This window comes from Scyliorhinus torazame, chromosome 25 (assembly GCF_047496885.1).
Source record: "Scyliorhinus torazame isolate Kashiwa2021f chromosome 25, sScyTor2.1, whole genome shotgun sequence".
In the NCBI taxonomy this organism is placed as follows: Eukaryota; Metazoa; Chordata; class Chondrichthyes; order Carcharhiniformes; family Scyliorhinidae; genus Scyliorhinus; species Scyliorhinus torazame.
The window spans coordinates 45,780,999-45,808,614 of record NC_092731.1 but is presented as its reverse complement, the minus strand read 5'-3'; the positions used below and the strand labels follow the sequence as shown (position 1 = coordinate 45,808,614).

Here is a 27,616-nt window from a genome sequence, read left to right as displayed (position 1 = left end):
CTGTGAGGCAGCAGTGCTAACCACTGTGCCACCGTGCTGTCCCCTACATAACCTACATCTTCCCCCTACATAACGCCACCGCAAGTCAACCTGTCACAAAGCTGACCAAATCCAACAACCCAACACATGTTTTCCCAGGAATCTAACTCGAGTAAAATAGGGACCTTTCCTGGGACACATTTACTGGGACGCAGAGCGATACAACTCGGTCAGTAAATTCACACTCCGATAGATGAGGGACATCATTAATCTGATCATTGTGACTGAATAAATTGGAGTGGGAATTGTGCTGGACTTACAGCTGAGTGACTCGGTCTGAGTGCTGATAGCTGAGTGCAACCTATAAAGTGACACTTTCCAGATGTCCTCACTTCTCAGTATTTTGCTCAGAGAATCCAAGCCTACAAGCCCCGCACCAGAATAACAGGTTCCTCAAACCTCTCACCTGTTGGACAACAGCAAAATATCTGAATCAGCAGGCAAGGATTCTTCACCCTATTTGCATTTGCTGAGCTAATCTGGGTTGTAACCACCCCGAGAGCCGAATAAAAGAGGCAGAGCCACGGAGAGACAAACATCGATCACTCGGAGGAAACGAGAAGTCATGGAGTCCCCGAAACTCACTGCCATCCTCATCGTGCTCGGAGGTAAGTGATCAACTGGAGACCTCAGGGATGTGCTGTAGGAGTGGGGGGAACAGCAAGTGAGGCAGCACCCAAAACTGGGGTAATTCAGAACAGAGAATTGTCAATGAGAAAGAAGTTAAAAGAAATGTGAATACCTGTCCTGGGAGTGTTTGATGGGGACAGTGTAGAGGGAGCTTCACTCTGTATCTAACCCCGTGCTGTACCTGTCCTGAGAGTGTTTGATGGGGACAGTGTAGAGGGTGCTTTACTCTGTATCTAACCCCGTGCTGTACCTGCCCTGGGAGTGTTTGATGGGGACAGTGTCGAGGGAGCTTTACTCTGTATCTAACCCCGTGCTGTACCTGTCCTGGGAGTGTTTGATGGGGATAGTTTTAGGGAGCTTTACTCTGTATCTAACCCCGTGCTGTACCTGTCCTGGGAGTGTTTGATGGGGACAGTGGAGAGGGAGCTTTACTCTGTATCTAACCCCGTGCTGTACCTGTCCTGGGAGTGTTTGTTGGGGACAGTGTAGAGGGAGCTTTACTCTGTATCTAACCCTGTGCTGTACCTGTCCTGGGAGTGTTTGATGGGGACAGTGTAGAGGGACCTTTACTCTGTATCTAACTCAGTTCTGTACCTGTCCTGGGAGTGTTTGATGGGGACAGTGTAGAGGGAGCTTTACTCTGTATCTAACCCCGTGCTATACCTGTCCTGGGAGTGTTTGATGGGGACAGTGTAGAGGGAGCTTTACTCTGTATCTAACCCCGTGCTGTACCTGTCCTGGGAGTGTTTGATGGGGACAGTGTAGAGGGAGCTTTACTCTGTATCTAACCCCGTGCTGTACCTGTCCTGGGAGTGTTTGATGGGGACAGTGTAGAGGGAGCTTCACTCTGTATCTAACCCCGTGCTGTACCTGTCCTGAGAGTGTTTGATGGGGACAGTGTAGAGGGTGCTTTACTCTGTATCTAATCCCGTGCTGTACATGCCCTGGGAGTGTTTGATGGGGACAGTGTAGAGGGAGCTTTACTCTGTATCTAACCCCGTGCTGTACCTGTCCTGGGAGTGTTTGATGGGGATAGTTTTAGGGAGCTTTACTCTGTATCTAACCCCGTGCAGTACCTGTCCTGGGAGTGTTTGATGGGGACAGTGTAGAGGGAGCTTTACTTTGTATCTAACCCCGTGCTGTACCTGTCCTGGGAGTGTTTGTTGGGGACAGTGTAGAGGGAGCTTTACTCTGTATCTAACCCTGTGATGTAACTGTCCTGGGAGTGTTTGATGGGGACAGTGTAGAGGGAGCTTTACTCTGTATCTAACCCCGTGCTGTACCTGTCCTGGGAGTGTTTGATTGGGACAGTGTAGAGGGAGCTTTACTCTGTATCTAACCCCGTGCTGTACCTGTCCTGGGAGTGTTTGATGGGGACAGTGTAGAGGGAGCTTTACTCTGTATCTAACCCCGTGCTGTACCTGTCCTGGGAGTGTTTGATGGGGACAGTGTAGAGGGAGCTTTACTCTGTATCTAACCCCGTGCTGTACCTGTCCTGGGAGTGTTTGATTGGGACAGTGTAGAGGGAGCTTTACTCTGTATCTAACCCCGTGCTGTACCTGTCCTGGGAGTGTTTGATGGGGACAGTGTAGAGGGAGCTTTACTCTGTATCTAACCCCGTGCTGTACCTGTCCTGGGAGTGTTTGATGGGGACAGTGTAGAGGGAGCTTTACTCTGTATCTAACCCCGTGCTGTACCTGTCCTGGGAGTGTTTGATGGGAACAGTGTAGAGGGAGCTTTACTCTGTATCTAACCCCGTGCTGTACCTGTCCTGGGAGTGTTTGATGGGGATAGTTTTAGGGAGCTTTGCTCTGTATCTAAACCCGTGCTGTCCCTGTCCTGGGGGTGTTGATGGGGACAGCGTAGAGGGATATTTACTCTGTATCTAACCCCGTGCTGTCCTTATCCTGGGAGTGTTTGGTGGGGACAGTGTAGAGGGAGCTTTACTCTGTATCTGACCCCGTGCTGTACCTGTCGTGGGAATGTTTGATGGTCAGATAGTGAAACTCACTACCACAGGGAATGTTTGATGTGAATATTATTGACGGCTTTGAGGGGAAGCTCAGTAAGTACATGAGGGCGAAAGGAATGGAAAGTTACGCTGCAAGTGTGAGAGGAAGAGGGATGGGAGGAGCCTGGTGTGGAACAGATCCGGACAGGCAGCGAGATGGGTGACCACCAGAAGGGGCAGGCATTTAGTGCAGGAATCCCCTGTGGTTGTCCCCCTCTTGAACAGGTATACTGCTTTGGATACTGTTGGGGGGAATAGCCTATCAGGGGAAAACAGCAGCAGCCAGAGCAGTGGCATCACGGCTGGCTCTGATGTTCAGCAGGGAGGGTCAAAGCGCAGAAGAGCAATAGTCATAGGGGACTCGATAGTCAGGGGCACAGATAGAAGCTTCTGTGGACGTGAAAGAGACTCCAGGATGGAATGTTGCCTCCCTGGTGCCAGGGTCCAGGATGTCTCAGAATGGGTAGAGGGCATCCTGAAAGGGGAGGGCAAACAGATAGAGGTTGCGGTACATATTGGTACTAACGACATAGGCAGAAAAGGGGATGAGGTCCTGCAGCAGGGGTTCAGGGAGCTGGGCAGAAAGTTAAAAGACAGGACCTCTAGGGTTGTAATCTCGGGATTACTCCCTGTACCACGTGCCAGTGAGGCTAGAAATAGGAAGATAGAGCAGCTAAACAAGTGGCTAAACAGCTGGTGTAGGAGGGAGGGTTTCCGTTATCTGGACCACTGGGAGCTCTTCTGGGGCAGGCGTGACCTGTATAAGAAGGACGGGTTGCATCTAAACTGGAGAGGCATAAATATCCTGGCCGCGAGGTTTGCTAGTGTCACACCGGAGGGTTTAAACTAGTATGGCAGGCGGGTGGGTATCGGAGCAATAGATCAGAAGGTTCAAACATTGAAGGAGAACTAGGGAATAGGGCCAGTTTGGCTCTGAGGAAGAGCAGACAGGGAGATGTTGCTGAAAACAGTGGGACTGGTGGCCTGAAGGACATATGTTTTAATGCAATAAGTATGAATTTAGAGCTTGGATTAGTACATGGAACTATGATGTTGTTGCCATTGCAGAGACCTGGTTGAGGGAAGGACAGGATTGGCAGCTAAAGGTTCCAGGATTTAGATGTTTCAGGTGGGCTAGAGGGGGATGTAACAGGGGTGGAGGGGTTCCGCTACTTGTCATGTGAGAGTACCTTTAAGAAATGGGTGTTTATAAATGTGTGTGTATAAAAATATCTATCGTGAGAGTACATTTAAGAAATGGGTGTTCACTACTGCAGTGATGTCAGAGTGTGGGTGGAGCTGGGCTGTCTGTCAGCTTTTTACTTTTGTTTTTGAGCAGACTGCAGGGAGTGTTTTAGTTTCGTTTTCAGTGTTGGAGCTGAAGCCAGACAGGGCAGGTGTACTGCTGTTCTCTCTGCCATCAAAAGTCTATCTCTTGATCATTTGGTGAATTCAGAATTATAAATGTTTTCAGTAGTGACTTTAACCTGATGTGCTTCTGATAAAGGTTTTGTTTTTAAGTCGTATGGATGTTAAAAAGGAAAGCTTAATGGTTTACTTAGTGTTGTAGGCTTTGGCAGTTGTATTTGAATTAATGGTTGAATTAATATCCAGCAGAGGGCAGTAGAGCGGAGTTGCTGATTGGCTGTTGCGGGGGAAATTTGCATATGTCCGTGTGCTCACCCTAACTTGAAGGTGTGCCTGAGCAAGAGACCCTAGCTGTTCAAGTGAAGACAAGCATCCAGCAGAGGGCAGTGGGGTGGAGCTGCTGATTGGCTGTTGCAGGAGAAATTTGCATATGTCCGTGTGCTCACCCTAACTTGACGTGTACCTGGGCATCAGACCCGAGCTGTTCAGGTGAAGACAAGCATCCAGAAGAGGGCAGTAGAGTGGAGATGCTGATTGGCTGTTGTAGGGGAAATTTGCATATATCCAAACTTGAAGGTGGTTTGTGGAGGAGCTGTTGTCAAGTGACACTTAAACGCGAAACTTCTTCAGTGTATCCCTCCCTTCCCCCTCCTCGAACCAAAAATAAAACAACCGCCGTAATGATCAAGAAGAAATCTCGAGGGCAGGTAGAGCACAGGGCTAAATTGTTGGCTTTGAAAGCAGACCGAGGCAGGCCAGCAGCATGGTTCGATTTCCATAACAGCCCCCCTGAACAGGCGCCGGAATGTGACGACTAGGGGCTTTTCACAGTAACTTCATTTGAAGCCTACTTGTGACAATAAGCGATTTTCATTTCATTTCATTAGAAGTAAAAATAAGTTGAACCGTGACGTTACAGCCTGCAGGTAAGGGATTGGCTGGTGACTGGTAAGTATTTTTTCTTTTATTTTCCCTCAGGTGTTATCGTGCGGGGCGTAGAGGTTGCTGAGTGAGTGCTTGCTGAGAAGGGGAGTGAATAACAGGTAAGCTCTTTCTTTTTCTTTTTTTTTATCCAGAGGGGACGGCAGGGAAGGCAGTGCAATGTTCCTCCTGCAGAATGTTTGAGGTGAGGGACACCGTCAGTGTCCCTGCTGTTTTCATCTGTGGGAAGTGCACCCATCTCCAGCTCCTCAGAAACCGCGTTAGGGAACTGGAGCTGGAGTTGGATGAACTTCGGATCATTCGGGAGGCAGAGTTAGTCATAGATAGAAGCTTCAGGGATGTAGTTACTCCGAAGAATAAAGATAGATGGGTGATGGTGAGAGGGGCTGGGAGGAAGCAGTCAGTACAGGGATCCCCTGTGGCCGTTCCCCTTAGTAACAAGTATACCGCTTTGGATACTGTTGCGGGGGGGGGGGGGAACTTACCAGGGTTAAGCCATGGGGTACAGGTCTCTGGCACAGAGTCCGTCCCTGTTGCTCAGAAGGGAAGGGGGGCGAGGAGTAGAGAATTAGTCATTGGAGACTCCATAGTTAGGGGGATAGATAGGAGATTTTGTGGGAACGAGAGAGACTCGCGGTTGGTGTGTTGCCTCCCAGGTGCCAGGGTGCGTGATGTATCGGATCGTGTTTTCGGGATCCTTAAGGGCGAGGGGGAGCAGCCCCAAGTCGTGGTCCACATAGGTACCAACGACATAGGTAGGAAAAGGGATAGAGATGTAAGGCAGGAATTCAGGGTGAAAACTTAGACGATGAACAACAGAGTTATTATCTCTGGGTTGTTACCCGTGCCACGCGATAGCGAGATGGGGAATAGGGAGAGAGAGGAGTTGAACACGTGGCTACAGGGATGGTGCAGGAGGGAGGGTTTCAGATTTCTGGATAATTGGGGCTCATTCTGGGGTCAGTGAGACCTCTACAAACGGGATGGTCTACACCTGGACTAGAGGGGTACCAATATCCTGGGGGGGAAATTTGCTAATGCTCTTCGGGAGGGTTTAAACTAGTTCAGCAGGGGCTTGGGAACCTGAATTGTTGCTCCAGTATACAGGAGGTTGAGAGTAGTGAGGTCATGAGTAAGGTTACAAAGTTGCAGGAGTGTACCGGCAGGCAGGAAGGTGGTTTAAAGTGTGTCTTCTTCAATGCCAGGAGCATCCGGAATAAGGTGAGTGAACTTGCGACATGGGTTGGTACCTGGGACTTCGATGTCGTGGCCATTTCGGAGACATGGATAGAGCAGGGACAGGAATGGCTGTTGCAGGTGCCGGGGTTTAGATATTTCAGTAAGCTCAGGGAAGGTGGTAAAAGACGGGGAGGGGTGGCATTGTTAGTCAAGGACAGTATTACGGTGGCAGAAAGGACGTTTGATGAGGACTCGTCTACTGAGGTAGTATGGGCTGAGGTTAGAAACAGGAAAGGGGTTTTCTATAGACCTCCGAAAAGTTCCAGAGATGTAGAGGAAAGGATTGCAAAGATGATACTGGATAGGAGCAAAAGCAACATGGTAGTTGTTATGGGGGACTTTAACTTCCCAACTATTGACTGGAAACGCTATAGTTCGAATACTTTAGATGGGTCCGTTTTTGTCCAATGTGTGCAGGAGGGTTTCCTGACACAGTATGTAGATAGGCCAATGAGAGGCGAGGCCATATTGGATTTGGTACTGGGTAATGAACCAGGACAGGTGTTAGATTTGGAGGTAGGTGAGCACTTTGGTGATAGTGACCACAATTTGATTATGTTTACTTCAGTGATGGAAAGGGGTAGGTATATACCGCAGGACAAGAGTTATATCTTGGGGAAAGGCAATTATGATGCGATGAGGCAAGACTTAGGCTGCATCAGATGGAGAGGAAAACTGCAGGGGATGGGCACAATGGAAATGTCGAGCTTGTTCAAGGAACAACTACTGCGTGTCCTTGACAAGTAACATGTCAGGCAGGGAGGAAGTGGTCGAGCAAGGGAACCGTGGTTTACTAAAGCAGTCAAAACACTTGTCAAGAGGACGAAGGAGGCTTATGTAAAGATGAGACATGAAGGTTCAGTTAGGGCGCTCAAGAGTTACAAGTTAGCTAGGGAGGACCTAAAGAGAGAGCTAAGAAGAGCCAGGAGGGGACATGAGAAGTCTTTGGCAGGTAGGATCAAGGATAACCCTAAACCTTTCTATAGATATGTCAGGAATAAACGAATGACGAGGGAAAGAGTCGGGCCAGTCAAGGACAGTAGTGGGAAGCTGTGCTTGGAGTCCGAGGAGATAGGAGACGTGCTAAATGAATATTTTTCATCAGTATTCACACAGGAAAAAGACAATGTTGTCGAGGAGACTACTGAGATTCAGACTACTAGACTAGAATGAAAAATGAAAATCGCTTATTGTCACAAGTCGGCTTCAAATGAAGTTACTGTGAAAAGCCCCTAGTCGCCACACTCTGGCGCCTGTTCGTGGAGGCTGTTACGTTCATAAGGAGGAGGTGTTAGCAATTCTGGAAAGTGTAAAAATAGATAAATCCCCTGAGCCAGATGGGATTTATCCTAGGATTCTCTGGGAAACTAGGGAGGAGATTGCTGAGCCTTTGTCTTTGATCTTAAAATCATCTTTGTCTCCAGGAATAATGCCAGAAGACTGGAGGATAGCAAATGTAGTCCCCGTGTTCAAGAAGGGGAGTAGAGACAACCCGGTAACTATAGACCAGTGAGCCTTACTTCTGTCGTGGGCAAAATCTTGGAAAGGTTTATCAGAGATAGGATGTATAATCATCTGGAAAGGAATAATTTGATTAGAGATAGTCAACACGGTTTTGTGAAGGGTAGGTCGTGCCTCACAAACCTTATTGAGTTCTTTGAGAAGGTGACCAAACAGGTGGATGAGGGTAAAGCAGTTGATATGGTGTAAATGGACTTCAGTAAAGCATTTGATAAGGTTCCCCACGGTAGGCTACTGCAGAAAATACAGAGGCATGTGATTCAGGATGATTTAGCAGTTTGGATCAGAAATTGGCTAGCTGGAAGAAGACAAAGTGTGGTGGTTGATGGGAAATGTTCAGACTGGAGTCCAGTTACTATTGGTGTACCACAAGGATCTGTTTTGGGGCCACTGCTGTTTGTCATTTTTATAAATGACCTGGAGGGGGGCGTAGAAGGATGGGTGAGTAAATTTGCAGATGACACTAAAGTCGTTGGAGTTGTGGACAGTGCGGAAGGATGTACAAGTTACAGAGGGACATAGATAAGCTGCAGCGCTGGGCTGAGAGGTGGTAAATGGAGTTTAATGCAGAAAAGTGTGAGGTGATTCATTTTGGAAGGAATAACAGGAAGACAGAGTACTGGGCTAATGGTAAGATTCTTGGCAGTGTGGATGAGCAGAGAGATCTCGGTGTCCATGTATATAGATACCTGAAAGTTGCCACCCAGGTTGAGAGGGTTGTTAAGAAGGCGTACGGTGTGTTAGCTTTTATTGGTAGAGGGATTGAGTTTCGAAGCCATGAGGTCATGTTGCAGCTATACAACACTCTGGTGCGGCCGAACTTGGAGTCTTGCGTGCAATTCTGGTCGCCGAATTATAGGAAGGATGTGGAAGCATCGGAAAGGGTGCAGAGGAGATTTACCAGAATGTTGCCTGGTATGGAGGGAAGATCTTATGAGGAAAGGCTGAGGGACTTGAGGCTGTTTTCGTTAGAGAGAAGAAGGTTAAGAGATGACTTAATTGAGGCATACAAGATGATCAGAGGATTAGATAGGGTGGACAGTGAGAGCCTTTTTCCTCTCCATGGTGATGTCTAGCACGAGGGGACATAGCTTTAAGTTGAGGGGGAGATAGATATAGGACAGATGTCAGAGGTAGGTTCTTTACTCAGAGAGTAGTAAGGGCGTGGAATGCCCTGCCTTTAACAGAAGTGGACTTGCCAACACTAAGGGCATTCAAATGGTCATTGGATAGACATATGGACGATAAGGGAATAATGTAGATGGGCTATAGAGTGGTTTCACAGGTCGGCGCAACATTGAGGGTCGAAGCGCCTGTCCTGCGCTGTAATGTTCTATGTTCTGTGTTGCTCAGATGTTCACTGTATGTTTTAAAAGGTTTAACTTGAGTTCATAGAATAAACATTGTTTTGCTTTAAGAAATACTTTTCCATTTAGAACATAGAACATAGAACGATACAGTGCAGTCCAGGCCCTTTGGCCCACGATGTTGCACCGACATGGGAAGTCAAAAAACAAAAGCTATCTAACCTACACTATGCCATTATCATCCATATGCTTATCCAATAAACTTTTAAATGCCCTCAATGTTGGTGAGTTCACTACTGTTGCAGGTAGGGCATTCCACGGCCTCACCACTCTTTGCGTAAAGAATCTACATCTGACCTCTGTCCTATATCTATTACCCCTCAGTTTAAAGCTATGTCCCCTCGTGCTAGCCATTTCCATCCGCGGGAGAAGGCTCTCACTGTCCACCCTATCTAACCCCCTGATCATTTTGTATGCCTCCATTAAGTCTCCTCTTAACCTTCTTCTCTCTAACGAAAACAACCTCAAGTCCATCAGCCTTTCCTCATAAGATTTTCCCTCCATACCAGGCAACATCCTGGTAAATCTCCTCTGCACCCATTCCAAAGCTTCCACGTCCTTCCTATAATGAGGTGACCAGAACTGCACGCAATACTCCAAATGCGGCCGTACCAGAGTTTTGTACAGCTGCAACATGACCTCATGACTCTGGAACTCAATCCCGCTACCAATAAAGGCCAACACACCATAGGCCTTCTTCACAACCCTATCAACCTGGGTGGCAACTTTAATGGGATCTATGTATCCCTCTGCTCATCCACACTTCCAAGAATTTTACCATTAGCCAAATATTCTGCATTCCTGTTATTCCTTCCAAAGTGAATCACCTCACACTTCTCTACATTAAACTCCATTTGCCACCTCTCAGCCCAGCTCTGCAGCTTATCTATGTCCCTCTGTAACCTGCAACATCCTTCCGCACTGTCGACAACACCACCAACTTTAGTGTCGTCTGCAAATTTACTCACCCACCCTTCTGCACCCTCCTCTAGGTCATTTATAAAAATGACAAACAGCAACGGCCCCAGAACAGATCCTTGTGGTACACCACTTGTAACTGAACTCCATTCTGAACATTTCCCATCAACCACCACCCTCTGTCTTCTTTCAGCTAGCCAATTTCTGATCCACATCTCTAAATCACCCTCAATCCCCAGCCTCCGTATTTTATGCAATAGCCTACCATGGGGAACCTTATCAAACGCTTTACTGAAATCCATATACACCACATCAACTGCTCTACCTCGTCTACCTGTTCAGTCACCTTCTCAAAGAACTCAATAAGGTTTGTGAGGCATGACCTACCCTTCACAAAGCCATGCTGACTATCTCTAATCATATTATTCCTATCTAGATGATTATAAATCTTGTCTCTTATAATCCCCTCCAAGACTTTACCCACAACAGACGCGAGGCTCACCGGTCTATAGTTGCCTGGGTTGTCTCTACTCCCCTTCTTGAACAAAGGGACCACATTTGCTATCCTCCAGTCCTCTGGCACTATTCCTGTAGCCAATGATGACATAAAACTCAAAGCCAAAGGCTCAGCAATCTCTTCCCTGGCTTCCCAGAGAATCCTAGGATAAATCCCATCAGGCCCCGGGGACTTATCTATTTTCAGCCTGTCCAGAATTGCCAACACCTCTTCCCTACGTACCTCAATGCCATCTATTCTAATAGTCTGGGTATCAGCATTCTCCTCCACAACATTCTCTTTATCCTGAGTGAATACTGACGAAAAATATTCATTTAGTATCTCGCCTATCTCTTCAGACTCCACACACAACTTCCCATCCCTGTCCTTGACTGGCCCTACTCTTACCCGAGTCATTCTTTTATTCCTGACATACCTATAGAAAGCTTTTGGGTTTTCCTTGATCTTACCTGCCAAATACTTCTCATGTCCCCTCCTTGCTCATCTTAGCTCTCTCTTTAGATCCTTCCTCGCTACCTTGTAACTATCCATCGTCCCAACTGAAACTTCACACCTCAACTTCACATAGGCCTCCTTCTTCCTCTTAACAAGAGATTCCACTTCTTTGGTAAACCACGGTTCCCTCGCTCGATGCCTTCCTCCCTGCCTGACCGGTACGTACTTATCAAGAACACGCAGTAGCTTTTCCTTGAACAAGCTCCACATATCCAGTGTGCCCAACACTTGCAGCCTAATTCTCCAACCTACCCCACCCAAGTCATGTCTAATGGCATCATAATTGCCCTTCCCCCAGCTATAACACTTGCCCTGCGGGGTATACTTATCCCTTTCCATCACTAACGTAAACATCACCGAATTGTGGTCACTGTCCCCAAAGTGCTCACCTACCTCCAAATCTAACACCTGGCCTGGTTCATTAGCCAAAATCAAATCCAATGTGGCCTCGCCTCTTGTTGGCCTGTCAACATATTGTGTCAGGAAACCCTCCTGCACACATTGTACAAAAAACGACCCATCTAATGTACTCGAACTATATCTTTTCCAGTCAATATTTGGAAAGTTAAAGTCTCCCATAATAACTACCCTGTTACTTTCGCTCTTATCCAGAATCATCTTCGCCATCCTTTCATCTACATCCCTAGATCTATTAGGAGGCCGATAGAAAACTCCCAGAAGGGTGACCTCTCTATTCCTGTTTCTAACCTCAGCCCATACTACCTCAGAAGAAGAGTCCCCATCTAGCATCATCTCCGCCACCGTAATACTGTTCTTGACGAGCAGCGCCACACCTCCCCCTCTTTTGCCTCCTTCTCTGAGTTACTAAAACACCTAAACCCCGGAACCTGCAACAACCATTCCTGTCCCTGCTCTATCCATGTCTCCGAAATGGCCACAACATCGAAGTCCCAGGTACCAACCCATGCTGCCAGTTCCCCTACCTTATTTCGTATACTCCTGGCATTGAAGTAGACACACTTCAAACCACCTACCTGAACACTGGCCCCCTCCTGCGAAGTCAAATCTGTGCTCCTGACCTCTATACTCTCAATCTCCCGTACCCTAAAACTACAATCCAGGTTCCCATGCCCCTGCTGCATTAGTTTAAACCCCCCCAAAGAGCACTAACAAATCTCCCCCCCAGGATATTTGTGCCCCTCAGGTTCAGATGTAGACCATCCTGTCTGTAGAGGTCCCACCTTCCCCAGAAAGAGCCCCAGTTATCCAGAAATCTGAATCCCTCCCGCCTGCACCATCCCTGTAGCCACGTGTTTAATTGCTCTCTCTCCCTATTCCTCATCTCATTATCACGTGGCACTGGCAACAACCCAGAGATCACAACTCTGTTTGTTCTCGTTCTGAGCTTCCATCCTAGCTCCCTGAAAGCCTGCCTGACATCCTTGTCCCCTTTCCTACCTATGTCGTTAGTGCCAATGTGGACCACGACTTGGGGCTGCTCCCCCTCCCCCTTAAGGACCCGGAAAACACGATCCGAGACATCACGTACCCTTGCACCTGGGAGGCAACATACCAAACGTGAGTCTCTCTCGCTCCCACAAAATCTCCTGTCTGTGCCTCTGACTATCGAGTCCCCAATTACTAATGCTCTGCTCCTCTCCCCCCTTCCCTTCTGAGCAACAGGGACAGACTCCGTGCCAGAGGCCCGTACCCCATGGCTTACCCCTGGTAAGCCCCCCCCCCCACAAGTATCCAAAGCGGTATACTTGTTACTCAGGGGAACGACCGCAGGGGATCCCTGCACTGACTGTTTTTTCCCAGTCCCTCTTAGTGTCTCGGGTTTCCTCTCCACCAGAATTTATTGCGGGGGGGGGGGGGGCGGGGGGGGGGGGGGCGGGGGGGGGGGGCGGGGGGGGTACCTTCCCAGAAGTCCGCGGGTCGAACTTCCGGTTCCCGCCTAATATCAAAAAAATAAAAAATAAAGCAGAAAAGAAGAACAGAATCGGGACCAGGTAAGTATTTTTTAATTAAATACTCACCTCCCGACAGGCCCCTGCACTCTGCTCCCGTGAAATTCTAAGGACTGCTCTTCCGAAATTCTAAGGACTGCTCCTGTAATGTAAGTGTGTTTAAAGCAAATACTCACCTCCCGACAGGCCCCTGCACTCTGCTCCCGCTGAAATTTCTGCTGTACCACACCTGTAGAGTGGGCCGTGTGCTCCCCATACCACAATCTATTAAAAGTTGTGGGTCAGGTGAACTCCATGATACACTTTGGGTTTCTCTAAACCCTGGCCCATAACATACTGGTTAGGGAGAATATCACAGCTGTACTGTGGGAGGACACCTCAGAGGGCAGCGAGGCTTTCTGGGAGATCAGGAATAAGGAGGGTGCAGTCACAATGTTGGGGGTTTACTACAGGCCTCCCAACAGCCAGCGGGAGATAGAGGAGCAGATAGGTAGACAGATTTTGGAAAGGAGTAAAGGCAACAGGGTTGTTGTGATGGGAGATTTTAACTTCCTCAAAATTGACTGGGACTCACTTAGTGTGAGGGGCTTGGGCGGGACAGAGTTTGTAAGGAGCATCCAGGAGGGCTTCTTAAAGCAATATGTAGATCGTCCAACAAGGGGCTGTACTGGACCTGGTATTGGGGAATGAGCCCGGCCAGGTGGTAGAAGTTTCAGTAGGGGAGCATTTCGGGAACAGTGACCACAATTCAGTAAGTTTTAAAGGGCTGGTGGACAAGGATAAGAGTGGTCTTGGGATGAAAGTGCTAAATTGGGGGAAGGCTATTTATAACAATATTAGGCGGGAACTGAAGAACCTAGATTGTGGGCAGATGTTTGAGGGTAAATCAACATCTGACATGTGGGAGGCTTTCAAATGTCAGTTGAAAGGAATTCAGGACTGGCATGTTCCTGTGAGGAAGAAGGATAAATATGGCAAACTTCAGGAACCTTGGATAACAAGAGATATTGTAGGCCTCGTCAAAAAGAAAAAGGAGGCATTTGTCAGGGACAGAAGGTTGGGAACAGACGAAGCCTGTGTGGAATATAAGGAAAGTAGGAAGGAACTTAAGCAAGGAGTCAGGAGGGCTAAAAGGGGTCACAAAAAGGCAGTGGCAAATAGGGTTCAGGAAAATCCCAAGGATTTTTACATGTTGTGGTAAACCACAGTGTTCTGATATTAGAGGTTGTACGGTAGATCCTGCACTACAGGTTCACCTGTGGCCCCTGCATGCTAGCTCCGCCCAGGAGGTGGGTTATAAATATGCGTGTCCTCCAGCCCGCAGCCATTTCGCCAGCTGCTGTGGGAGGCCGCACATCAGATACTAATAAAGCCTCAGTTTGGATTCAACTTCGTCTCCAGTCAAATTGATCGTGCCTCACACGTACATAAAAAGCAAGAGGGTAGCCAGGGAAAGGGTTAGGCCACTAAAAGACAGGGGAGGGAACCTATGTGTGGAGCCAGAGGAAATGGGCGAGGTACTAAATGAATACTTTACATCAGTAGTCACCAAAGAGAAGGAATTGGTGGGTGTTGAGTCTGGAGAAGAGTGTGTAGATAGCCTGGGTCACATTGAGATCCAAAAAGACGAGGTGTTGGGTGTCTTGAAAAATATTAAGGGAGACAAGTCCCCAGGGCCTGACGGGATCTACCCCAGAATACTGAAGGAGACAAGAGAGGAAATTGCTGAGGCCTTGACAGAAATCTTTGGATCCTCACTGTCTTCAGGTGATGTCCCGGAGGATTGGAGAATAGCCAATGTTGTTCCTTTGTTTAAGAAAGGTAGCAAGGATAATCCAGGGAACTACAGGCCGATGAGCCTTCGGTCAGTGGTAGGGAAATTATTGGAGAGAATTCTTCGAGACAGGATCCACTCGCATTTGGAAGCAAATGGACGTATTAGTGAGAGGCAGCACGGTTTTGTGAAGGGGAGTCCTGTCTCACAAACTTGATAGAGTTTTTCGAGGAGGTGACAAAGATGATTGATACCGGTAAGGCAGTGGATGTTGTCGATATGAACTTCAGTAAGGCCTTTGACAAGGTCCCACATGGCAGACTGGTACAAAAGGTGAAGTCACACGGGATCAGAAGTGAGCTGGCAAGATGGATACAGAACTGGCTCGATCATAGAGGCAGAGAGTAGCAATGGAAGGATGCTTTTCTGATTGGAGGTCTGTTTCTAGTGGTGTTCCGCAGGGGTCGGTGCTGGGACCTTTGCTGTTCGTCGTCTATATAAATGATTTGGAGGAAAATGTAACTGGTCTGATTAGTAAGTTTGCGGACGACACAAAGGTTGGAGGAATTGCGGATAGCAATGAGGACTGTCAGAGGATACAGCAGGATTTAGATTGTTTGGACACTTGGGCAGAGCGATGGCAGATGGAGTTTAATCAAACAACTATGAGGTAATGCATTTTGGAAGGTCTTATGTCGGTAGGTAATATATAGTGAACGATAGAACCCTCAAGAGTATTGACAGTCAGAGAGATCTTGGTGTACAGGTCCACAGGTCACTGAAAGGGGCAACACAGGTGGAGAAGGTAGTCAAGAAGGCATACGGCATGCTTGCCTTCATTGGCCGGGGCATTGAGTATAAGAACTGGCAAGTCATGTTGCTGCTGTATGGAACCTTAGTTTGGTCACACTTGGAGTATAGTGTTCAAATCTGGTCGCCACACTACCAGAAGGATGTGGAGGCTTTAGAAGGGATGCAGAAGAGGTTTACCAGGATGTTGCCTGGTATGGAGGGCATTAGCTATGAGGAGCGGTTGATTAAACTCGGTTTGTTCTCACTGGAACGATGGAGGTTGAGGGGCGACCTGATCGAGGTCTACAAAATTATGGGGGACATAGACAGGGTGGATAGTCTGAGACTTTTTCCCAGGGTAGAGGGGTCAATTACTAGGGGGCATAGGTTTAAAGTGCGAGGGGCAAGGTTTAGAGGAGATAGTGACCACAATTCTGTGACTTTCACTTTAGTAATGGAGAGGGATAGGTGCGTTCAACAGGGCAAGGTTTACAATTGGGGGAAGGGTAAATACGATGTTATCAGACAAGAATTGAAGTGCATAAGTTGGGAACATAGGCTGTCAGGGAAGGACACAAGTGAAATGTGGAACTTGTTCAAGGAACAGGTGCTACGTGTCCTTGATATGTATGTCCCTGTCAGGCAGGGAAGAGATGGTCGAGTGAGGGAACCATGGTTGACAAGAGAGTTTGAATGTCTTGTTAAGAGGAAAAAGGAGACTTATGTAAGGCTGAGGAAACAAGGTTCAGACAGGGTGCTGGAGGGATACAAGATAGCCAGGAGGGAACTGAAGAAAGGGATTAGGAGAGCTAAGAGAGGGCATGAACAATCTTTGGCGGGTAGGATCAAAGAAAACCCCAAGGCCTTTTACACATATGTGAGAAATATGAGAATGACTAGAGCGAGGGTAGGTCCGATCAAGAACAGTAGCGGGAGATTGTGTATTGAGTCTGAAGAGATAGGAGAGGTCTTGAACGAATACTTTTCTTCTGTATTTACAAATGAGAGGGGCAATATTGTTGGAGAGGACAGTGTGAAACAGATTGGTAAGCTCGAGGAAATACTTGTTCGGAAGGAAGATGTGTTGGGCATTTTGAAAAACTTGAGGATAGAAAAGTCCCCCGGGCCTGACGGGATATATCCAAGGATTCTATGGGAAGCTAGAGATGAAATTGCAGAGCCGTTGGCAATGATCTTTTCGTCCTCACTGTCAACAGGGGTGGTACCAGGGGATTGGAGAGTGGCGAATGTCGTGCCCCTGTTCAAAAAAGGGACTAGGGATAACCCTGGGAATTACAGGCCAGTTAGTCTTACTTTGGTGGTAGGCAAAGTCATGGAAAGGGTACTGAAAGATAGGATTTCTGAGCATCTGGAAAGACACTGCTTGATTAGGGATAGTCAGCACAGATTTGTGAGGGGTAGGTCTTGCCTTACAAGTCTTATTGAATTTTTTGAGGAGGTGACCAAGCATGTGGATGAAGGTAAAGCAGTGGATGTAGTGTACATGGATTTTAGTAAGGCATTTGATAAGGTTCCCCATGGTAGGCTTCTGCAGAAAGTAAGGAGGCATGGGATAGTGGGAAATTTGACCAGTTGGATAACGAACTGGCTAACCGATAGAAGTCAGAGAGTGGTGGTGGGTGGCAAATATTCAGCCTGGATCCCAGTTACCAGTGGCGTACCACAGGGATCAGTTCTGGGTCCTCTGCTGTTTGTGATTTTCATTAATGACTTGGATGAGGGAGTTGAAGGGTGGGTCAGTAAATTTGCAGACGATACGAAGATTGGTGGAGTTGTGGATAGTGAGGAGGGCTGTTGTCGGCTGCAAAGAGACATAGGTAGGATGCAGAGCTGGGCTGAGAAGTGGCAGATGGAGTTTAACCCTGAAAAGTGTGAGGTTGTCCATTTTGGAAGGACAAATATGAATGCGGAATACAGGGTTAACGGTAGAGTTCTTGGTAATGTGGAGGAGCAGAGAGATCTTGGGGTCTATGTTCATACATTTTTGAAAGTTGCCACTCAAGTGGATAGAGCTGTGAAGAAGGCCTATGGTGTGCTCGCGTTCATTAACAGAGGGATTGAATTTAAGAGCCTTGAGGTGATGATGCAGCTGTACAAAACTTTGGTAAGGCCACATTTGGAGTACTGTGTATAGTTCTGGTCGCCTCATTTTAGGAAGGATGTGGAAGCTTTGGAAAAGGTGCAAAGAAGATTTAGCAGGATGTTGCCTGGAATGGAGAGTAGGTCTTACGAGGAAAGGTTGAGGGTGCTAGGCCTTTTCTCATTAGAACGGAGAAGGATGAGGGGCGACTTGATAGAGGTTTATAAGATGATCAGGCGAATAGATAGAGTAGACAGTCAGAGACTTTTTCCCCGGGTGGAACAAACCATTACAAGGGGACATAAATTTAAGGTGTAGAGGGTTCCATCTCTGCTACTCCACTACTGGGCCGATATCTGGGTTTTGAGTATCTGTGTGTGTCTCTCTCCAGCTGGCACTGAAACTTCAGAGGCCAGGGGATGCCGCACTGGGGCACCTCCACGGAAGAGAGCACTGAATCAAGCCTGCCGTTTATCCCTAACCGGAAGCCTGAGGCTTATATCACACAGATATCCAGACCCCCACCAATGTCCAGGTGATTCTCTCTCTTGCCGGTGGTGCAACACCCACCCGGTTCCTACTTCGCTGGAGTAGCTTTCCCAAGAGAGAGAATAGGACACTGCTGTTTATTACCTAACCAGCAGCCTGTCCTGAGTGAACGGGTTCGAATCGTTCAAGATGACCCTAGATTCTCGACCCCGGAATTAAGGTGAGGAATATCTTAACAATGACTTGGTCAGAGATCGCTGGTGAGAGATTGAAGAATTGAAACGACTCCAATTATCAGCAAATCGAGGTTTATTGCAAAACCCAGGTCAAAATCATCAAACAGAAGAAATTATAATAAAATCTTAAACTCTAACACAAACTAAGTCTATTCAAGAAGTACTATAACGGACACAACGTAAAATTTTATCAAAGTCCCGGGAGTTTCGCAAGCTGCTGCAGGGTACTTACGGTCACAGGCTGCGAGAGGTCAAGTCGAAGGTGGAGAGGTCAAGCCAAGAGACCCTCAATCGCAACACAGCCCCTTTTATATCCGTTTTACCTGGCTTTTTCCTGTGTTCAGCCAGCCCCTTTTGCATTGAATCGGTAAGGTTTAAAGTTCCCGCTGGTCCCGCCCCCTTTGAGCCGGGCAGACCTGTCGACTTCCGGGTTTTCCTCCCCCTTTGCGTTGTATCAGTCCAAGTTTAAAGTTCCCGCTGGTCCCGCCCCCTTTGAGCCGGTCAGACCTGTCGACTTCTGGGTTCTCCTCGAAGGAGCAGGTCCGCTCCTTCCAGCCAGGCAGACCTGCCGCGATTTGAATTTGGCACCGACTCCGCCCCCTCCACCCAGTGAGTTCCTGCCGGTGGCTTCTGTCAGGATTGGAGTACCTCCCCCAGGTCCGCCTCCAACTTGGTTTTTTCTACCGTTTATCTTCAAGGGGCTTTTCCAGCGCAATATACTGAGCCCAGACAGTCTGCTTTTTTAGATAACAAGGTTAAGCTCTCTTGTGAAGATTTTCAAAGTCTTCCATCTGCTCCGGAGATCGCTGCTATTCTCCCCTCGCTATGTTGATGGGGTGTCGATTGGATTCTGCTCTGGTGGAGGCCAAGTCATTTACATCTGCATGGGGCTATGACCATCCCATTGTCCTGCTTGCAGGCAGGCCCCCTGTGTATTCCCGTGCCCCTTTGTCTGTGTTTTAATCTTATCTAGTTGTCTGGCTCCTTCTTCCTTGTAGCTCCTGGGGGGGCGGTTTGTAAATACCTATGCCCCTACTCGGCTCAGCGGACCAAGCCTGCTGGGAAATTTGGTTACGTTCTTTTGGCTGAAAAAGTGTCCAGTTTACAGTCTCTGGGTTTTATTCCTGGGCAGTCCAAAAAGGGCCGGATTGCCCGAAAACCTTACAGATGCCCCTTCGATACGTCCCTACCTGCTTGGACCGTATCGACACAGGTAAAGGGCAATCATTTCCTTTTGTGTGGACCGTAGGCCCCCCCTCAACATGCGAAACTACAAGTCCTAAGACAGTTCCCTTAATCTAGGCTACCCCCAATTTCATTGAAAGGGAAAGACAAGACCATACTTAATTTAAACACACAGTAACATACACACATTTCACCGGAACCCCAAACGTAAGGGTCCCTGTACATATATCACAGTCAAGTAACTGAAACCAGCGAATCCATACAACTATTTACATTTGAATCCTTTTATTACACTACGGATCCTCTTTTGTGGGCTGCACTTCGCTTCTTCCCAAAAGCCCGTTGAAGGCTCTTCATTTTCCTCCGTCGTTGATACCTGCAGCTGAGAGGTTCAGTACAACTGAGGCGACAGCATAATGTACCCCCTGGTACAACATTTTCTTTGTGGGGACAAACACTAAACCATTCTCAGGCCCCCTGGTGGTGATCGGACAGTTGTGAGGGTCGATTGGTTGGGCTGTGGGCAGGGGTCTCTTTACCTGAACCAGCAGTTCGGTAGCCTTTACAGTCATCCCTTCCCTGGGCGTTACACATCCCTCCCCACTGCGGTCAATTCATCCCGTTCCCTGGGTTCTGCCACCACCTTCCAAAAGTGATCGATGCCCCTTGTGGACATGCCTTGGTAGACCCCCATAAACACAAATAAATGCCCTGGTCAGAAGCCCACCACTTATCCCAGCAAACGGTGATCCTACCCGGTGACCCCGTGATGGTCTGGTAGGTGTTGTTGTCCAGGCGTTCCCAGTCCGAGGACCGATCCCTCATGTCCAGGTTCAGCTTCCTGGGCCACCACCATCTCCCCAAAGGAACGTCCCCCTCACAGGTTAAACACACCCGCCTGCCCTCAGTCACCCTAACCCGGTCAGTCGCCACCTGTATCTCCTCGCAGAGTACAGAGGCCTCTCAATAGGTGAAGCTCTGGTGGCTGGAGTACCTGGTCGAGTTCGACCCCAGCCATCCAGGCCACCTCCCCAGGTGGGAGTAGCGGGTCTGCTCTGTGGCCACCTGGTCTCCCTGTCCGGTAGTGACAAGAGGGGCTCTGCCGCCAGAGCACCCAGAGACAAAGGACTCTTCTGTCTCGCCTCTGCGGAGTTCTCCCGGTCCCACCATCGCCAAGATCATCAGCAAGCTCCACATCTGTAAAACAGACAAAACACACCCTTGCCTCTACAGAACTACCTACCTTAAAGTGCATGGCTTCTATCCAGCGGCAGCAGCAGCTCCCGCTTTGAAGTTGGGAAATCAGCATGAAATTGCCGCAGCCTGTCTGTGGTTCTGTGTCCACAGCCCGGCTCCACTAGGGTCCTAGTGCCTGCAGCTCATTTATTTATTTACTGCATTATACGCTTCTGTGATCCCACGATCCTAAATAAGCCACACACCACTAAACACTAATTAGAACGAACAGGGGGGGAATGCTATGTACAATGCCACCCGTCTCCGGGTGGCCTAATTAAAACTGGACCCCGCTATACTGGGGCTGTTCCCCTGTTTGGACCAACGGCTCGGGCCAGACCTCCCCCTCCCGGGGGTCCGGACTGCCCCTTGCCTGTCCTTCCCCAAAGGGGTTCGGGGATCCCTTTCTGCTCCCTCCGGAGTCTGGGCTACCTGTGGCAGCACTGGGTCTCCCTCCGGAGACTGGGCTACCTGTGGCAGCACTGGGTCTCCCTCCGGAGACTGGGCTACCTGTGGCAGCACTGGGTCTCCCTCCGGAGACTGCGCTACCTGTGGCAGCACTGGGTCTCCCTCCGGAGACTGCGCTACCTGTGGCAGCACTGGGTAATGTCCTACATCCCTCACCGTTCCCTTCTACTGGGGACCATCTTACCGGGGGCTTGGAGACCCGATTGCTTCTTCGTCCCCTGGATGGTTCCCACGCCCAAGGTGATACCTCCCTCTCCTCTGCCTCCCTAGCCTCTATACTAAGGCAGGCCACCTGACCCACAGGTAATGGCTTGGGAATCGTTACTGTCCCTGGGCTGGGTGCTTGCAGCACTGTCGGTTTCTTTGGGACTGCCCCATCGGGACAGCACCTTGTCACCGGTTGTGTGACCGTGGAGTCAGGGACCTCCCCCACCGTCGTTAATTCTACGGGGGGTTTCTCCACTACCACCCCCAGTCTTCCCCCCACCTTGCTCTTTCTTGCCCTTATGGGGTGGAACAATTTAAATTGGCTGATGTGGCGTTCGCATGGGTCCCACTGTAGCGCACAAAGGCTCCATGAGACGAATAGAGTGAAGTCGATGAGGCTTTATTAAGCGTGTCCGTTCCCCCGCAGCTCGATAGTAAACTGGCCTGCGGGGGAAGACTCCGGCTTCTTATACTCCGCCTTCAGGGCGGAGCTTGAGGTCAACGGCCAACCAGGACCCGGGATCTGTCAGCCAATGACATTAGGGCTTCCAGTCCCACATGACCCCCAATACATACTACCAGATTCACCCCTTGTCAAAAATGAACCCGGCGGGGTGATGCTTCGTATGGTGGTAAGGGTTTACAGGGCTGGTCCTGGGAGGATAAAACATTCACATGGCAATACAGTATTGGACAATTTCGTCCTGTTGCAACTATTTACAGAGGGTATAGGAAGAAAAGCAAAATGTTCTTGTGAACAGTCCATATTTGTTTTACATCGACGCCACGAGTCGGTCGGGCGGTCTGGTCGTCCGTGTCGATCGCCTCAGCCCCGGCGGTGGTGGTGGTGCTTGTACCAGTGTTGTCGCCTCCAGGAGCCGTACGGTTTCAGCTGTTGGTGCAAAGGGGAGGGGGACCGATCCTCCTGGGAAGGGGGCGGTCGCGGGGTGCGGCGGTGGCAGGAAGGGGGGCGGTTGGGTTGATGGTGTCGGGGGGGTGTGTGTGTTGCCGGCGGGCGCCAGATCCCGCAGGGAGACCGTGTCCTGTCGGCCGTCGGGGTACTCCACGTAGGCGTACTGGGGGTTTGCGTGGAGGAGGTGAACCCTTTCGACCAACGTGTCCGCCTTATGTGCCCGCACATGCTTTCGGAGCAGGATGGGTCCTGGGGCCGCCAGCCAGGTCGGCAGCGACGTTCCAGAGGAGGACCTCCTAGGGAAGACAAGGAGACGCTCGTGAGGCATTTGATTAGTGCTCGTACATAATAACGACCGGATGGAATGAAGAGCGTCCGGGAGGACCTCCTGCCACCGTGAAACTAGGAGATCCCTGGACCGTAGGGCCAGTAGGACGGCCTTCCAGACCGTGCCGTTCTCCCTTTCTGCTTGCCCGTTCCCCCGGGGGTTGTAGCTGGTCGTCCTGCTTGAAGCTATGCCCTTGCTGAGCAGGAACTGGCGCAGCTCGTCACTCATGAAAGAGGACCCCCTGTCGCTGTGGACGTATGCGGGTTAACCGAACAGTGTGAAGATGCTGTTCAGGGCTTTAATGACTGTGGCCGCGGTCATGTCAGAGCAGGGGATGGCAAAAGGGAAGCGGGAGTATTCGTCCACTACATTAAGAAAATATGCGTTGCGGTCGGTGGAGGGGAGGGGCACTTTGAAATCGAGACTGAGGCGTTCAAAGGGGCGGGAAGCCTTAATCAGGTGCGCTCCATCTGGCCTGAAAAAATGCGGCTTGCATTCCGCGCAGATGTGGCAGTCCCTTGTGACTGTACGGACCTCCTCTAAAGAGTATGGGAGATTGCGGGACTTGATGAAGTGGTAAAACCGAGTGACCCCCGGGTGGCAGAGGTCCTCGTGGAGGGTTTGGAGGCGGTTAATTTGTGCGTTGGCACATGTGCTGCGGGATAGGGCATCGGACGACTCGTTCAGCTTTCCGGGACGGTACAAGATCTCATAGTTGAAGGTGGAGAGCTCAATCCTCCACCTTAAGATCTTGTCATTTTTAATTTTGCCCCGCTGTGCATTATCGAACATGAAAGCTACCGACCGTTGGTCAGTGAGGAGAGTGAATCTCCTGCCGGCCAGGTAATGCCTCCAATGTCGCACAGCTTCCACTATGGCTTGGGCTTCCTTTTCCACTGAGGAGTGGCGGATTTATGAGGCGTGGAGGGTTCGGGAGAAAAAGGCCACGGGTCTGCCCGCTTGGTTAAGGGTGGCCGCTAGAGCTACATCGGAGGCGTCGCTCTCGACCTGGAAGGGGAGGGACTCGTCGATGGCGCGCATCGTGGCCTTTGCGACATCCGCTTTGATGCGGCTGAAGGCCTGGCAAGCCTCTGTCGACAGAGGGAAGGTCGTGGTCTGTATTAGGGGGCGGGCCTTGTCTGCGTACTGGGGGACCCACTGGGCGTAGTACGAAAAGAGCCCCAAGCAGCGTTTCAGGGCTTTTGGGCAGTGCGGGAGGGGAAATTCCATGAGTGCGCGCATACGTTCGGGGTCGGGGCCTATTATCCCATTGCGCACTACGTAGCCCAGAATGGCTAGCCGGTCGGTGCTAAAAACGCACTTGTCCTCGTTGTACGTGAGGTTCAAGACTTTGGCGGTCTGGAGGAATTTCTGGAGGTTGGCGCCGTAGATGGTTACATTGTCGAGATACGGGAACGTGGCCCGCAACCCATGTTGATCAACCATTCGGTCCATCTCCCGTTGGAAGACCGAGACCCCGTTTGTGACGCCAAAAGGGACCCGTAGGAAATGGTATAATCGCCCGTCTGCCTCGAAGGCTGTGTACTTGCGGTCACTTGGGCGGATGGGGAGCTGATGGTAGGCGGACTTGAGGTCCACGGTGGAGAAGACTTTATATTGGGCAATCCGATTGACCATGTCGGATATGCGGGGGAGAGGGTACGGGTCTAGTTGTGTGTACCTGTTGATGGTCTGGCTATAGTCAATGACCATCCTTTGTTTCTCCCCTGTCTTCACTACTATCACCTGCGCTCTCCAGGGACTATTGCTGGCCTGGATTATGCCCTCCTTTAGTAGCCGCTGGACTTCGGACCGAATGAAGGTCCGGTCCTGGGCGCTGTACCGTCTGCTCCTAGTGGCGACGGGTTTGCAATCCGGGGTGAGGTTCGCAAACAAGGACGGGGGTTGCACTTTGAGGGTTGCGAGGCTGCAGATAGTGAGTGGGGGTATGGGGCCGCCGAATTTGAACGTAAGGCTCTGTAGATTACATTGGAAATCTAATCCCAGCAAGGTGGGGGCACAGAGTTGGGGAAGGACGTTAAGTTTGTTGTTTTTGAACTCCCTCCCCTGCACCGTAAGGGTAACTATCCAGAATCCCTGGATCTGTACGGAGTGGGATCCTGCAACTAGGCAAATCTTTTGTGCGCTGGGGTAGGTAGTTAGGGAACAGCGTCTTACCGTGTCGGGGTGGATAAAGCTTTCCGTGCTCCCGGAGTCGACTAGGCATGGCGTCTCGTGGCCGTTTATTAGGACCGTTGTCGTCGTCGTCTGGAGTGTCCGGGGCCGAGCCTGATCGAGCGTAATCGAAGCGAGCCGTGGTTGTAGTAGTGGAGTGGGGTCCGTTGTTGCCGTCCAAGATGGCGTCGGGGATGAACAAAATGGCCCCCCCCATACATCGCACGTGGCTGGGGTGTCACAAGATGGCGGCGGGGGTGGACAAAATGGCCGCCCCATGCGTCGTACAGGTCTGGGGCGGTCCAAGATGGCGGCGCCCTTCCTCCCCTCGTGGTGGCCGGGACCCAAAATGGCGGCGTCTGCGGGTTGCACATCGGCGCCCCTCCTCCCCTCGTAGTGGTCGGGACCCAAATTGGCGGCGTCTGCGGGTCGCACATGGTGTGCTGGGGGGGCTGGGGAGCGCTAGGACCGCGAGCGCTAGGACCGCGCGGAGCTCCCTCACCGCGAGCGCTGGGACCGCGAGCGCTAGGACCGCACGGAGCTCCCTCACCGGGGACAGCGGTGGTCCGGGCCCAAGTCGGCGGCGCCGGCGGGTCAGGCGTGGGGCCGCGAGCGCAAGGACCGCGCGGAGCTCCCTCACCCGGGACAGCGGTGGTCGGGGTCTAAGTAGATGGCGCCGGCGGGTCAGGCGTGGGGCGCGGGACGGGGGTTAGGGTGGCGTTGGGGACGCGAAAAACTCCCTCCTCTCCGTGGAGAGTGTTGGCCGGGACCAAAAGCGGTAGCGCCGGCGGTGGGTCATACATGGGCTGCGGGGAGGGAGGTTGGGGAGCGTAGGCGGCGTGCAGGGCTCCCAGTTCTCCCGGGACCGCGGTGGTCGGGACCCAGAGCGGCTGCGCCTGCGGGTCGTACATGGCGTGCTGCGGGGGTTGGGGCACATAGACTGCTTGCAGGGCTCCCTGTGCTCCCGGGACGGCGGCGACCTCGCGGGACCAGCACACAACCGCATAATGGCCCTTTTTCCCGCAGCTTTTGCAGATGGCTGCGCGGGCCGGACAGCGCTGTCGGGGGTGTTTCGCCTGGCCGCAGAAATAACAGCGGTGCGACTTGGCGTTTGGACCGCGCAAGCCTGTGGGGTGTCCGGGGTGGGGTAGGGGGTAGGGGGTTTGCCGCGACGGGTACGTACGGGGCCCAATGGCCTGCCGCGCGGTCGGGGCCGTAGGCGCGGGTATTACGCGCGGCCACGTCTAGGGAGGCTGCTAGGGCCCGTGCCTCTGAGAGTCCTAGTGCCTCTTTTTCTAGAAGTCTTTGGCGGATTTGGGAGGATTGCATACCTGCCACAAAAGCGGCGCGCATTAACATGTCCGTGTGTTCGTTTGCATTCACCGACGGGCAGCTGCAGGCTCGTCCCAAAATCAGCAGCGCGGCGTAGAACTCGTCCATCGATTCTCCGGGAGCTTGCCGTCTCGTCGCGAGCTGGTAGCGAGCGTAGATTTGGTTAACTGGGCGAACGTAGAGACTTCTCAGTGCTGCGAACGCCGTCTGGAAATCGTCGGTGTCTTCGATGAGGGTGAAAATCTCCGTGCTCACCCTCGAGTGCAGGACCTGCAGTTTTTGTTCGTCTGAGACCCGGCCGGTGGTCGTTCTGAGGTAGGCCTCAAAGCAAGTCTGCCAGTGTTTGAAGGCTGCTGCCGCGTTCACTGCGTGGGGGCTGATCCTCAGGCATTCCGGAATGATCCTGAGCTCCATAGTCCTTTTTAGGCACGCTTAATAAATTGTGGCGCACAAAGACTCCATGAGACGAATATAGTGAAGTCGATGAGGCTTTATTAAGCGTGTCTGTTCCCCTGCAGCTCGATAGTAAACTGGCCTGCGGGGGAAGACTCCGGCTTCTTATACTCCGCCTTCAGGGCGGAGCTTGAGGTCAACGGCCAACCAGGACCCGGGATCTGTCAGCCAATGACATTAGGGCTTCCAGTCCCACATGACCCCCAATACATACTACCACACCCACCTTAAGGGATTTAAACTGCAAATAGCCGCTGAGGCAGCCTCCAGAATGGGACCCTGCACCTGGACTGGACCAAGGTCTGGGGCTAGAACTACCCCTGCGCTCCCTTTTTCCTGAGGCTGCTCCCTGGGTAGTCATACGGGTTCTTGTGGTGTGGGTGCGGGCAGGCCCTGGCCCGTTGCCATTGCCACCTGTCCCGACCCAGCTGCTAGGCTCTGCAAAAAGGCTAAAAGCTTTTTCAAGTTGATGGTTTCCGGGGCAGCTGCTCCTGCCGCCGGGGTCTGACTCTCTACTGCGGGAGCCCTCTCCTCCTTGCTAGGGTTCTCACACTCCCTCTTGAAATGCCCGGCCTTACCACACCCGTAGCATACCGGTTTCTTGTCGGAGGTCCGGGTGCCCTCATGCTTCCACTCTCTCTTAGGGGGTGCTGGCGCGATTTCATGCATCTTACCCTTATGGGGCTTTTCCTCACTCCTCTCCCCATTGCGATATGCAAGGGTGAGTTTTCTAAGGACCTCTGCCTCATTAAGGTCCGGACTCTGCGGGTCGAACCAGTGTTCGGCCTTTGCCCTAACGTGAGGGAGACAGTTAGCCACGAGGGTCTTCAGCCAGTGGGCTGTTCTCTCATCTAAATTCTGCCTATCCGCGGGAGTCCCGCACGCCTCCACATAGACAGTCCACAGCCTGTCTGCCAACATATTTGGGGATTCCCCTAGCTGCTGCTTG

General features: G+C 50.8%; 1 protein-coding gene across 1 annotated transcript in view; it reads left to right on the top strand.

Annotated features, from left to right (window-relative positions):
- The first annotated feature begins 496 nt into the window (after positions 1-496).
- Positions 497-27,616, top strand: part of LOC140402565 (acidic phospholipase A2 E-like) — a 69,997-nt gene continuing 42,877 nt past the window's right edge. Inside the window, exon 1 of the mRNA XM_072490416.1 lies at positions 497-647. Coding sequence (XP_072346517.1) covers positions 605-647 — 43 coding nt within the window. The 5' untranslated portion in view covers positions 497-604. The remainder of the gene's footprint in view (positions 648-27,616) is intronic.